This window comes from Hemitrygon akajei, unplaced genomic scaffold, assembly GCF_048418815.1.
Source record: "Hemitrygon akajei unplaced genomic scaffold, sHemAka1.3 Scf000041, whole genome shotgun sequence".
Taxonomy (NCBI): Eukaryota; Metazoa; Chordata; class Chondrichthyes; order Myliobatiformes; family Dasyatidae; genus Hemitrygon; species Hemitrygon akajei.
In genome coordinates, this window is record NW_027331927.1 from 2,165,312 (window position 1) to 2,180,124 (window position 14,813).

The following is a 14,813-nucleotide window of genomic DNA, read 5'->3' on the forward strand; positions in this document are numbered from 1 at the left end:
AGACGCCTCGGTAGAGGTGATGTGATGTGTAGAGGATGCTTCCGGCGGTGGGGGAGTATGAGTGCGGAATACACACTCAGAATAGAGGGATGTCCTTTTAGAACGGGAATATGGAGGAATTTATTTAGCCTAAGTATGGTGGATCTTGGGAATTCCTTACCACGGGCGGCTGTAAATGCCAGGTCATTGCATATATTTAAAGCAGACGTGTACAGATTCTTGATTAGTTAGACCATGAGGGGATACGGGGAGAGGGCCGGAGATTGGAGCTGACTTTGCAAATTTTACCACGTGTCTCCAAATACTACGAAACCCTATTCTTAATGGTAGACCTTTCAAACCACTGAAGTCAGGTTAACTGGCCTATATTATTATTTTTTTTATATGGTCCCCTTTCTGAAAGAGTGAAGTGATGTTTACAAAGAAAGGAGGCTGCCATTTTGAGAAGCTACTCTGCATCCTCCATTATGTGAACTGGTGTTTCTCTGCTCACTCAACGCAATGGTGCTCCAGGTAATGTGCTGGACCGGAGATAACTTCCAAGCAAGAACTTATCTGTGTGGTGTTCTTTGTAATGAAATAACATGCAGGTTTCTGAATGATGGGGTCTGTGTATTCCCTGAGTGATTCAAGCTGGTTACGTGTTTGCGAACTGATTTAGAACATGGAGCCATAAATTAGCAATGACACTTGGAGAAGAGGGCAATTAATGGATACTGGCTTGGTCCAGGGCCAACTAGAAGGTGAGCCAAGTCCGTGATATGAAGTCAAGGGATGAGGTTAAAGCGGAATATTTGAACTGATAAGTACTGTTTGAAGGAGCTTCAAAGAAAAACTCCTCGTACACGAAACATCGCTGAGTATTGAGGGAAATGATCCGAAGTTGTACCCGTGAAAATAAGATTGGGAACACTTGGCCAGCACAAGACCCTATCCGGCTGTCACTTTTTATAATCCTTGATTGCTTGCGTAGGTTCAGGGAAATTTACTCGGCGTTCACACCGGTATTTATTTGTGTAAATTCACGTGCTCTTTTCCTTGAGACAATGGATACAGTTGTCCGTAAATACAAATTCTCTCAACGACAGGATAAAATAATAAACACACACACACACACACACACACACACACACACACACACACACACACACACACACACACACACACACACACACACACACACACACATCCGATAGAAGTGGAGAAGTTAGTTGAAGAGATGGAGGGATCCGTGGACCGCTCTGAACATGGAGGTGTCGGAAATAAACATTTAACTGAAGAAGCTGATCAAAATGATATAAACATCGATGTCGTCCAGGGCCGATGGAGAACTGGACAGTGTCAGTGTATACAGCGGGGATGTTTTATATCTGGTGGCACGTAGCGGGACGGGTTAGGGTGGGTTTGTGCCTGAGCGGCCAGAGTGGGGCTCCTGAATTAAGAAAAATTGGACGATATTAAACTGAAGTCTGCAGGAGGAGACTGGAAGGGGTGTTCATGTGCCCCGGGATCCAGAGAACACTGCAGGGAAACCGGATCTATTTGTAGATGAAACAGATGTGACAACGAAAATGGTTCAAAAAGCTGGAAACGTCGATTCCGGGGTGCTTGTGGACCACAGTGTAAGTTTCAGTTTGGAAAATGTGAACAGTCGTGACTGCTGTAAATACAACTGTGGCAGAGTTGTAAACAGAGCCGCTCATTGCTCACTTACAGGTCTCATTACACATTTTGCTCTAATTACACAAAGGAATAGAAATGTGGTCATTGATGTGCTCGTGTTACATGCCCACAATAATTGCACCTGAGACACTGCCGGTGATGTAATTTGTTTGTTCAATAACAATGGTCAGAGGTGGGACCTTGTCACTGGAGATCGATCCCCTGTATAAATCAGAGCCTGTTGCAGTACATCAGCCCAGAGTGTCTTGTCGAGCTGTGGAATTCAGAGCAATCGCGTTCACTGCTTCACTCAAATGGGATATCCAGTAATCTGGCGGATATAAGACATTTACTACCCTGCTATTTCTGCCGTTGGGATTCCCGGTAAGCCGCTGTCACTCCTGCAAACGGCAGAAACTGAGAGTTAATTCCGATGTTCTGAAGTGTTTCTCTCGCTATTTGTTTCCACAGCCACCTGTCCAGTCCCCGCATTTCAGTCATGGGCGGAAGGCGCTGACAATATTAATCCCATTGCTTTCGTAGCAGGCAGTGTTCTATATATGAGTCGAGATGCTGCCTTTGACTGAAATCCTCTCCGCTGTCTCGATGTTATGGAATAATTATGAATAGCACAGCAGGACACCGGTCTACACTGCATCCGTGGGAGCCAGCCGACCTTCTGTTCTGTCCGCATGAATCGACTGTGAATTGCCTGACTGGGTGATGGAACAACGGGAATGGCTCATTTATTTTAGAAATGTGATCAGAGGGAATTGAAGATGTGGATTTCATTTCATTCCTGTGCGGCTCAGAGCCAGTGATTCTGATACTTATTGTCCATCCCTTACAGCGGACGAGGGGCATTTGAACAACTGCCATCTCAACGGTTTGGGAATTCAGCCAGATTTAACCCATCTACGGAACTAGCAACAAGTTCTCTGTCACGCACGTATCAGTGACTCATATGTCCTTGGTCCGGTTTCCATCATCTGAAGCAGGAAAAAAAAACACGAGATCAAGTCTAATACTATTATAATTCTGATCTATTGCCCTGACAGGTCAGTAATTTCTCTGCTTCTTTCCCTCCCTCTTGCAGTTAACCTGGTGGCGATTGTTATCCTATCCCGGGGAAAGTGCGGTCTCTCCAAATGCATCACTCGCTACCTGCTGGGAATGGCAGCGGCCGATCTCCTGGTCGTTATCTCTGACCCTCTGCTGAAGTGGACTGTTTTCCTGCACTTTAGGTCTTCCTTCCTCTATTGGACTCCCGTTTGCAGGGTTGTTCGTTGCCTGCTCATAGGAAGCACCGGGGTCTCTGTCTGGCTGACAGTCGCGTTCACTTGTGACAGATTTGTGGCCATTTGTTGTGAAAAGCTGAAAACAAAATATTGTACCGAAAGAACGGCGGCTGTGGTTATCGGGACAGTGAGTGTTCTGGGCTGTTTAGAAAGTATCCCTTTCTACTTTACATTGGATCCTTGGATAATAATTAGTGGCGTTTTCTATGGCTGTGTGACCAAAGAGAGCTTCTATACGTCCCCTTTGTGGGCCGCACTTGAAACGATTCATCGCATTTTAATACCTTGTCTTCCGTTTATTCTGATATTATTGCTCAGTTCTCTGATAGTCAGACGGATTTTTTCCGCTAATAAAGTCCGGATGGGGCTCCGGGGCCGCAGCAACGGAAAGAATGACAAGGACCCGGAGATGGAGAACAGAAGGAAATCGGTCGTTTTACTATTCAGTATAACCGGTAGTTTTATATTTCTGTGGTTAACACGGGTGGTATTTGATATTTACGCACGGATTGCAAACATTCCTCGTTACTCGGGCACGGATCCGATTTATATCGCAGAATCCACGGCGACGATGCTGCAGATCCTCAGCTCCTGCACCAACACATGTATTTACGCCGTGACTCAGAGCAAGTTCAGAGAGGAGCTCAAGAACGCGGTGAAATACCCGCTGGAACTGTTAACCAGATTCGTTAAATCATAGAACTACTTGTTGCTTTCTGCCGAAGAATTAAGTCAAACACCATGTTTCCTTCATAATCTATTCTCTTACCGATATGTAGAACCACGGGTAACAACTGAGCGCTGTGAAATGCGCATGAGTTTTGTGATGATATATTTCACTCGCTGTTTACCCCTTACGGGTGAAATGTGTCCTTCATCAAATATGTAATATGTAGCGGTCACCTCAGCTGTAATTCAGCCCGACGGAGTGTTTATATAGTCAGGTCCCTCCCCTTTTATTTTAATAAACTCCTTTACATCTGATAGCGTTTTCCTCTGTGTTGGTCCAGTTAGGAAGAATCCTCTCCCTTTTCTCCATTCTCACCGTTGTTTCTGATTCATCCTTTTCAGTGACGCTCACGGTGTTTTACTCCCAATATCCCTCACGTTGTCCTCGCTCACTACTTCCCCCACGCCGGTGAGGGGAACGTGATCAGACTGAAACATAGCGGAGGTGTTTGTGTGTGTGTGTGTGTGTGTGTGTGTGTGTGTGTGTGTGTGTGTGTGTGTGTGTGTGTGTGTGTGTGTGTGTGTGTGTGTGTGTGTGTGTGTGTGTGTGTGTGTGTGTGTGTGTGTGTGTTTCTTTCCTTTTCTAACTCCTTTTCCATCTCCGGACTGCTCCGCTTTGTCCTTTCATATCTGCCTCCTTATCTCCGTTCACATCCTGAGGTCCCGTGAAAATCTGTTTCCTCGGTTCCCTGTTTCTCTCTGTCCATACGTCCGGTCCCGTTCGGAACAGAATTTAATCTCATTGCTGACGAGTGAGTTTCACCGTGAGGGAGACATGATCGGGCTGGAACAGAGCGTGTGTGCGTTCCTTTCCTTCTTTTTCAACTCCATCTCCATCTCCGACCTGCTCCCCCGTTGTCCCCGCATCTCTCCGGCTTTATCTCTGTTCACATCCCGAGGCCCCGTCACCGTCTGTTTCTTTCCCTCTGTTTCCCTCTGTTCTCTGTTTCTCTCTGACCACACCTTCCGTCCGGTCGCATAATGAACAAAGTAAATTTCATTGCAGGAACATATTGATAACCAACGCGCGTTGAAATTTAATCAACTTCCAGAGCACCAGGGAATAGTTATTTTTTTTTTCTCTCTCTCTCGAACCAACTGAGCTCTACCTGGAAGTTTGATCGATGTTTGAAAAATAAAAGAATGATACTGAAAATCTGAATAAAAATTACTTTAAAAGACGTTGTACCACTTTGAGGCAGAGTATTACTCACTCTGTTGCATTTCCAGTTCCGTCTCACTGATGTCTGACCCGCCACCGATCAGCGTTACACAACACCGGTGATTCTCCTCGCCCGGGGTTGACGGAAGTAAGAGTCGACACGACAGATATCTTTCCGAGCGCAGAATAGATTTATGCGCCTCGCGTCAGTTATTGCCAATTCAACGCTTTATCATAAGTAATGCATTTAGTGATACTTGAGGATTATGTCCAATCTCCGGTCACCGTGAACATAGAAACAGCGTGAATCCCAAGCGACGTCATTCTAGTCTTGGCGTATTTAACTCCCAATCAGACTGAGTGGCTTAAAGACTGCGACATAAGTGCCTGGCAAGATTAAATGACAAGACCATTGCATTCCGGAGTTGGTAATGATCCGGGGTTAATTTTGTCTCGTGTAGGCAGCGCAGGTTCTAATGTTGTTGACTGATTTTCAAGTCTAATCGCGAACTGGAGAACATCTGCAGAAGCTGGAAATCAAAGTAATACCCAGACAATCCTAAGGAGCTCAGCAAGCCGGCAGAATCTGTGCAAAAGAGTAAACAGTCAATGTTCCGGGCCGACACACTTCATCAGGGAGATCCCATTTAATAGGTTCGGACGTTTCTACTATCATTATATGTATAAGGTGATGAGCGGCATTGATCGTGTGGTTAACCCGAGGCTTTTTTTTTTCCCCCGGGACAAAATGGCTAATACGCGGGGTATGCTTTTAAGGTGCTTGGAAATAGGTACCGAGGGAATGTCAGAGTTCAGTTTTCACACAGAGAGTGTTGGGTGCGTGGAATACACTGCCGGCGGCGGTGATTGAAGCGAATACAAAAGGGTGCTTAAGAGCCTCTTAGACAGGTACATGGAACTTTGAAACGTAGAGGTCTATGCACTGGGGAAATACAAGACAGTTTCTAGAGTGGGTTTCATGGTGGGTACATCATTGCGGGCCGAAAGGCCTGTAATGGGCTGGTAGGAGAGACAACTTATTTTCCGTCTAGGTGGCCTCCAACCTGGTGTCATGAATGTCGATAAAAAGATCCCTCCTCGTCCCCCCTTCTTCTCTTCACCACTCTCGGCTATTCTCACCCGCCTATCACTTCACACGGCGTCCATGACTACTTCCGGTTTTCCTGTACTCCACTGTCCTCTCGTATCAGATTTATTCCGCTCCAGCCCTTTGGCTTTCAACTTTCCCTTCCTCACGTCATGTTATTCTAGCGCCATTTTGACCCTTACTTTCCAGACATGAAGAAAGATCACCGTTTATTTATCCCCATAAATGCTGCCCGCCCGGTTGAATTCACCCAGCGTTGTGTGTCTGTTGGCTTCGATTTCCAGCACCTGTTGAATTAGTTATGTTTTCAAAGTTTGAAATGGATGGATGGAGACTCACGGGCGAGTGAATCATTAAGAAATAATTTTAGAGATTTCGTTGTTGGAGAAAATGCGAAAAGGAAAAAAAATCATGTCTCATCTTGCTTTTTTTCCTTTCATTTAGTCCTGACGAAGGGTCTCGACCCGAAACGTCGAGAGTGCTTCTCCCTATAGATGCTGCCTGGCGTGCTGCGCTCCACCAGCATTTTGTGGGTGTTTGAATTTCCAGCATCTGCAGATTTCCTCGTGTTCTCTCATTACAAATTCAGCAGGAACAAAAACGGTGCTGTACCTCAAAATAACACAGAAATTGTCACACTTTATTCCATACAGACCATTTCGGATTCAGGAGTGGTAACAGAAATTCAGTAAATTTGTAGTAATTTATAATCACTGTAAAAAGAGAGCAGGATATCAGAAAGGCGAATCAGCAATACACCCCGGCAAAGAAATTGCGACCACACAGAACAATGCAGAAGACAGTTTTAGCATCTTCAGTGAAAACATGTCTCCAGCACCACGGGCCGATAAAGCGTCAGTAATTATGTAGCTTTTCAATCTGGCTTCTGCCACGACAATAATCAAACATTACGGAACCGGAAACAAAAATGTGTTGTGTTGAACATTTGAATCTTTCTCATTCATGCCCATGTCGCTGATAAATTGGATCAGACTTTCCAAATGGCAGATGGTTCTCTTCCTGCCACTGTCGAGAGCAACGCTGCGCTCAATTCGGATGAACTATTTAGAGAAAAAAAATCATTTCAGGATTGAAACCTGGAATATGAGGGAGTGTTTTCCACAACTAGAAAATTCAACTCATTTTCCAACTGGAGTGTAGGGAAATATTTTGCAGGAGTAACTGTAAATTATGGGCAGATCACCTTGAGTTTCGCATGTAGAGGTTAACATAATCTTCATTCCAGGGAAAAAAATTGCAAATCACTCGACAAGTAAGTTTGAGCAGAGAATCAATGTTGATTGTCAGCGATATAAAATGTGCTGTGAATACAGTTAGTTTACTCCCTCCCGGGGTAAAGACGAGGGATACATGAAACAGGGGCAAATGAACGGGTTGCACTGGAACGAGTTGGCAATTAGCGAGGTGGTTGTGTTCTGTAAAGACGTCGGCGCTGCCGGGTCAGTTCCCCGGTAAGAGGATAACACTGCTACTGAAGTACAGACTGATCGACATTCAGTTCATCCCTAAGACAGAGAACAACACCCGTACAGAGAAATCCGCAAAGCCATGAGCTTGAAGTGTTCCCGCTCAGTGACAAATGATTCATACAGAATGCCTACAACATCAAGCGATTATAATGCCAATTATATCTCAAATTTAAGAGATAACGCAGATAACAGAGATCTAGTGAAATTCAGTCAAAATGTTGGAGCTGAATAAACAGTCGAAGTTTTTGATTGAGCCCTTCTTTTGGATTTGTCTGGCGTCTTTATCGCCGGAGTACTTTGTTCTGCTGTGGAAGGACAGTTTGTTCGGGTGTGGAAGGACACTTTGTTCGGATGTGGAAGGACACGTTGTTCGGATGTGGAAGGACACTTTGTTCGGACATGGAAGGGCACTTTGTACGGATGTGGAAGGACACTTTGTTCAGATGTGGAAGGACACTTTGTTCGGACATGGAAGGGCACTTGGTTCGGATGTGGAAGGACACTTTGTTCGGATGTGGGAGGACACTTTGTTCGGATGTGGAAGGACACTTTGTTCGGATGTGGGAGGACACTTTGTTCGGATGTGGGAGGACACTTTGTTCGGATGTGGAAGGACACTTTGTTCGGATGTGGGAGGACACTTTGTTCGGATGTGGAAGGACACTTTGCCTTCAGGTGCTGCTACACAATGCTGGCACCGGGGGGGAATAAAAGAAACCGGGAAAATACGCAGAATGTCATCTGCTGGTCCTTTTACGACCATATGTGGCAAAGCTACAGCGGTCACATAGATCATAAAATTATTCTTCCGTGCCATGCTTACGAAAATGTAAAAAAGAACATACTCCGCTATGAAATCTGACAAACATAATGCAAGATCCAACAGAAACATTTTCTGTTACCATACAGGTTTCCATTCTGGGGTTCACTGACCCCTCGGACAATGACGGGAGTCCATGCGACAAGAATGTTTGGAAACCCCTGGACTACAACATAGTTAAATCTGATTTAATGGAAGGAAACTAAATTACACAGTACGATATTCCTAATTATTTTGCATAAACGCGGTAAAAAAGACGTAATACAGCTCACAAGTAACGAAAAGCACTGGGTAGCGATCCTGCAGGTGCCTAAAACCCATAAATGGTCATGAATTCCTGCACTCCTGATTACGTGTTTGTGACTGGAATGGGATGTCCCCAATCACACCCCGCTCCCCCACCAAGAATACATGTTGACGTCACAATACTGAAGATCTGCACGTGACAAAGGCTTCATTGATATCTGCGCGTGCGTAAGAGACCCTGACGGACAACCTGCATTTTAGATACAGCCGAGTTTCTTACACGCAACAGAAAGCTAAGTCAGAGAGCATCTACGGAGGGAAATTTGCAGTTGTAACTCCCGATGCCATTAGGAAAGGAAAGGAAAGGAAATGAACTGAGCAGAGGTCAGAGTAAAGTAATGTGGTTGGATTCGAGAACACATATTTCAAGTGCCAAAAAAAAAAGGTAAAAGAGCGGCTCTGCCTTAATGATAGTTTCCACAGATTCAGCATCTAAACTTTCACAAACTCATACAGACTCACAGTGGTTTGGTCATCTTATCTTATTTTGCGTGTTCATTCTCTTAACTCGTGTCATCAGCGTACTTATTAATTTACTTTAAAAACTGAACTTCGTTGTTCTTAGTTCTTAGTTTCAGTTCTGCATCTGCCGCAAAGCACTTTGATCTAATGGTATGCGTATGAATAGTCACGTGGTGCGCATAGTTAATAATCATATCGTTGTTGCTTAATCTGCTGGTCACGTTTCCTTTCTTCTCAAATCTTTTTATTGTTATTATTACCCAAAATAACAAGAGTACATCGAAGTAAGTAACACTTAAAATGTCTCAAAGGGAAAAAAAGACTGTTTTAATGATTGACACATATGGTGACACAAAAAAAAAGAAAAGAAAAACCCTACTAAAGCAAGAGAAAGGTGAGAAAAATAAAGAACCCATGAGGTGCTCAACCCCGGAGCCATGCGTCATACAAAAAGCTTCTAAAGATAAACATCAAACCGCCAGCAAGAAAAAAATATATACCAACGCTGACAATTAGATCATGGAGGAAATCGATCAATTAACTCAAATGGTGGTAACGAGCAAATGAACCCCATCTTTTCTCAAAATCAAACATGGGCTCGAAGGTTCGACTTCTAATTTCCTCCAAACTAAGACATAACATCACTTTAGTGAACCATTGTGACAGAGTGGGAGCCGACGTATCCTTCCACGTCAACAGAATGGCCCTCCTAGCTATCAATGTAACAAACGCAATCACATGTTGGTCAGACAAAGAAATACCACGAATATTTTGAGGAATTATTGCAAAGAGCACAGTTAATTTGCTAGGTTGTAAATTAATCTTAAGGTTGTTTTAGAAATTGTAGAAAAAACCTGACTTACAGGACTGTTCCAGTATAGAATAAGACCAAAACAGTGTAGCTATCCCAGTTTTACATCTATCTCAATAACTATCAACATTAGGAAACATTTTAGACAATCTCTCCTTAATCAAATAGTAACGATGTACAATTTTAAATTGAATCAGTGAATGACTAGCACAAATCGAAGAACAGGTAACCAACTTCAGAATTCGCGTCCAGTCCTCCGTTATAAAAGTCAAAGTAAGTTTATTTTCCCAGTCTTTTCCCAAGTCAAGTCAAGTCAAGTTGCTTTTTATTGTAATTTCGACCATAACTGCTGGTACAGTACACAGTAAAGATGAGACAACGTTTTTCAGAACCATGGTGCTACGTAAACCAACACAAAAACTACTCTAGACTACAGACCTACCCAGGACTGCATAAAGTACAAAGAACAGTGCAGGCATTGCAATAAATAATGAACAAGACAAAAGGCACAGCAGAGGTCAGTACGTTGGTAGTCCGATGGCTTGGGGTAAAAAACTGTTCCATAAATAATCGGCTTAATAGCGGCGCCCGGAATTCCATCCGCTTCTGTACTCCCGCCGAGTATTTTGTTGCCAGAGATGTAGACCAATTTAATGTCCATTTGAGGGCAGAATGGATGGGAGGGCCGGCCGGCTAAGGCTTGCGTTTTTCCTGGCACGGACTCCTACCCCCTCGCCTCACTTCCGCTTCCTCGCACACCGCTTAATCTTGTTTAATCTTAAATAACGGACGCTTATCCCATTGTAATAGTAATTTATAAATTCTTCGAATGGAACCCTTCATCAAATGGTTTATACTCGTAATAGTATCTAACAGGACGGCATCCAATAAGTAAGGAAAATTGCTTAAATATTTTTTAAAGAAATGTCTAAATTGAAGGTATTGTAAAAAGTGAGAGTATGAAAGAGAATATTTATCAACTAATTGTTCAAAAGACAACAGTCTATCTTCTTTAAATAGATCCAAAAAATAATTAATACTTTTATTTTTTTCCAAAAATAAATGGATCACTCAAAGATTAATTCCGATAAATTAAACTACAAAGTTTAAATGTTTTAAGATTTAAAAAATTACGGAACTGAGGCAAAGTTTGTAAAGAATACTTTATCACAGAGTATAAATTTAAATTAGCAACTTCAGCTAATCATATAGTTAAATCAGCTTCCAATAATGAGGTTAAATAAAACTGTTTCACAGCTTTCAATTCCAATTCTACCCAAAATGTTCGCTCGTTCTTATCAGTCCAGTGTAAGCAAAAGGACATATATCGCACATTAACAGCCCAGCAATATATTCTTAAATTAGGCAAAGCGAGACATCCATCCCTTTTCAATTTTTAGAAGTGACATTTACTAATTCTTCATCTTTTATCATTCCAAATAAAAGACGAGATAATAGAATCAATCCGATCAAAAATCTTCTCCGTCAAAAAACAGGGATTTTCTGAAATAAATATAAAATAAAATTTGGTAAAATCATCATTTTGACTATATGGATGCGACCAGCAAGTGAGAATGTAAGCGTAGTTCTGTTTCTCACCGTCACTCTGCTTAGGGGAACTGATGATTATAAAATCACACTTCAGGGCTGTGTACAAAACTGATGCAGATCCAGGGTAACTGCCGAGATATTTGTCTACTTAACATCATTATATCGGCCAGACTGGGGAATGCACCGTGCTCCTTCTCTCCCGGGATAATCCCACCCCGGGACACTGGTGTCACAGACTGAGACCCGGTCTCCGAGCTCTTCCTGTCTGTGTAATTCCACCGGGTCTCACGTGGGGGAGTCTCGAACCGGCGGAAGCTGCGACGATGCACATGCGGCGGAAAAAAGTCACGGCGGGATCACTTCCGATGTCACAAAGCGCGATACTGGAGACAGTTCCGTTAGAAACGATGGGAATTAAACCCGGAGTGTGGCCACTGAAGGTAAGCGCGGGAGTTAAAGGGGAGAACGAGGAATCGGCCAAAATGCCCCTATCCCGCGGGCGGGGATGTTCACACATTCAGATGTTCAGACGGTCAATCTCAGTCCGGGTCTAACTCCCTGCATGGATCTCAGCTCCTTCTTCCCGGTCCAACTGAACTGATTCCCATACAGTCTGAAACCGATGGGAGAATAAAGATGAAATAAACAGATTACACAACAGTGTCAGTAATAGGGGACTGGGGTTAATGTTTCAACAACACTCACAGACAAATAGCACCAGAAAATCCGTGGATCCACTGATATTTTATCACATTGAACATTAATACAAACACTCACTCGATACACTCCAGACTCGACAGGGTCAGTATTAGGCGGCGGAGACCGGGGACAGATTGGTCTGTGAGCGAGTTTAATCCCAGGCTCAGCCATGTCAGTGATGGATTTCTACTGACGGCGATGAAGAGAACCTCGGCACCAGAATCTGTGAGACCGATATTGCTCAGCCTGGAGATGAGAGAGAGTGAGGGTGAAGGACACAGAGGCCAGGAGACGGTACAAATCCCCAGTGTTTATCAGTAACACAATTACTGATCACATTGATGTTCAGTGTCAGACACCCAGTGACTGTGAACACAATGTCACACAGTCTGGTACTTACCGCAGTTTCTGTATTTTACACTCCGGGCTCGTCAGAGCCGCAGACACCAGTTTCACTCCTGAATCTCCCAGTTCATTCCCTCCAAGTCTAAACACAAACAGACAAATTGCTGAACAAAGTGATTCAAACCATGTGTCTGAGGGGATTTCTCTCAATAGGTTATTTCAGGAAATATTAAACATTTCGCTCAATATTTTGTTGCAGAAGGAAGTGGGATGGGGAAGAGAGTTCCCACAGGAGGAAGGGGGATGGGGGATAGGATCCCACAAGTGGAAAGGGGATGGGGAAGAGAGATCATAAGGGAGGAAGGGGGATGGAGAAGAGAGATCCCACAGGAGGAAGGGGGAAGGGGAAGAGATATACCATAGGAGGAAGGGGGATGGGGAAGAGAGATACCACAGGAGGAAGGGGGTTGGGGAAGAGAGATCCCACAGAAGGAAGGGGGATGGGAAAGAGCGATCCCACAGGAGGATGGTGGATGGTTAAGAGTGGTCCCAAATCGAACGAGGGATGGGGAAGAGAGTTCCCTCAGGAGGCATGTGGATGGAGAAGAGAGATCCTTCAGGAGGAAGGGGTATCGGAAACAGAGATCTCACAGGAGTCAGGTGATTGGTGAAGAGAGATTCCACATGAGGAAGGGGGATGGGGAAGAGAGATCGCACAGGGGAAGGGTGTGGGTAAGTGAGATCCCACAGTAGGAACGAATGCTGAGGTAGATCGCTTGTGGCCGGAAGGTCTGAATTAGGCCCCATAATCGATGGAGGACATGACTATTTCGGGGCTCGGTAATGCACACAGTCACACAAGTGAAATTATGATGAAGGTCACGCACGGGGAAGCGCTTAGAGAGGAAAATTTCACAGAGGTAATTATCTACCTCTCACTGGGACAGTCCACGAACCGTCTCTTGTCCCTCATCGTGGAGGCTTTATAAAGCTGGGACAGTCCGGTGATGGTCTCTTGTCAAGGTTGGGACAACATGCTGTCGGTCTTTTGTCCCCCTCCAGGAATGGTGTGTGATCACTGACCCACCAGCTGCTGTCAGTGAGGTGGGACATTGGTGAATGGACGAAACACAGGGAGAAACACAGCCATACCTGTGATTTACTACCATTAAACAAATGGCCATTGTTCACTGATATGAGGAAGTCTCCAACATCCCTTCACAAGGAAACCCAAATTCCCCCCCTCCCCCTGTCCTTGGGGAGTTACTGACCGATCCCCTGGCATTTGTCACAATCTTTAAATATGATTTACTACATGTTTTACCCAAACGCTTTACATTGAAACAACACAACTTAGCAGTTTCACAGATAAGAGTGAAAGATACATCAAGTTACCTCAAGTCCTGACACTTGTGCAGCCCGGGTCCCAGCCGCTGGATTCCTTCACACTGAATGTGGCAACGATACAGGTCAAGCTGTTTTATTGTATCACAGAGTCCGATGACATGAGACAGCACCGCACAGTCAACCAGATTCAGTGTCATTCCATTGAATGAAAATGTTTCCACAGATTCCAGTGCGGCCTGAGCCAGTCCACGATTCTGAGACTCAAACAGGTAGTGCAATGTGTTCAGGAGGCTCCTTTTACCAGCTTCACTCTTTGTGTTTCCACTCTGGCGTTTAACCTCCTCCTTCACCCAGTCAATCACCCGGCAGGTTGTTTCATGAGGAAATGGACCCAGAAACTCCTCCAGGCCCCGAGCTGTCATTGGGGAGGAGAGACCAGCAACAAAACGGAGAAATACCTCAAATCGCCCATCTGTCATGCTGTGGGCTTTAGTGAGGAATTTCAGGATATCCCCGGGATGTGGATTCAGGAATTGTGAGACTGCAGCTATAAACTCTTGGATGGTGAGGTGTGGGAATGTGTATACCACGCTCCGGGCAGAAACCTGTCTCTCCAAAAGCTCCATCAGGAACCCAGACAGGAATTGGGAAGGCTGCAGATTGTAGTTGATCAAATCTCCATCAGTAAACAGAATCTTCTTCTCGGACACTCCTCTGAAGGCCATCTGACCAACCCTGAGTAACTCATCACGGGGGTTCTCAATCTCACGGCCGTGGTTTTTCAGGATGTTGTAAATATAGTATGAGTACAGTTGGGTGATGGTCTTGGGAACTCGCTGTGGGTCCCTGACTCTTTGTGTAAAGAAAGGGCCCAGTGCCAGAGCGAGGATCCAGCAGTAGGAGGGGTTGTAGCTCATGGTGTACAGGATTTCGTTCTCCTTCACATGTTTGAAAACAGCTGCCGCCACTGTCTGATCTTCAAAATGCCTGTTGAAATATTCCTTCCGTTCCTCACCAACCAAT

At 44.5% G+C, this 14,813-nt stretch overlaps 1 protein-coding gene and 1 long non-coding RNA gene across 3 annotated transcripts in view; both read right to left on the reverse strand.

The window, feature by feature from the left end:
- The window catches only part of LOC140720303 (uncharacterized), a 1,203,583-nt gene that overhangs the window by 284,000 nt on the left and 904,770 nt on the right, over positions 1-14,813 (reverse strand). The window lies entirely within an intron of this gene.
- LOC140720331 (NLR family member X1-like) lies at positions 10,995-14,274 on the reverse strand. The gene is made up of 4 exons (XM_073035194.1): positions 13,839-14,274; positions 12,499-12,585; positions 12,177-12,344; positions 10,995-12,012 (listed from the first exon to the last, which is right to left on the reverse strand). Exons 1-4 carry the CDS (start codon positions 14,267-14,269, stop codon positions 11,925-11,927), a joined length of 774 nt encoding a protein of 257 aa, XP_072891295.1. The 5' UTR covers positions 14,270-14,274; the 3' UTR covers positions 10,995-11,924.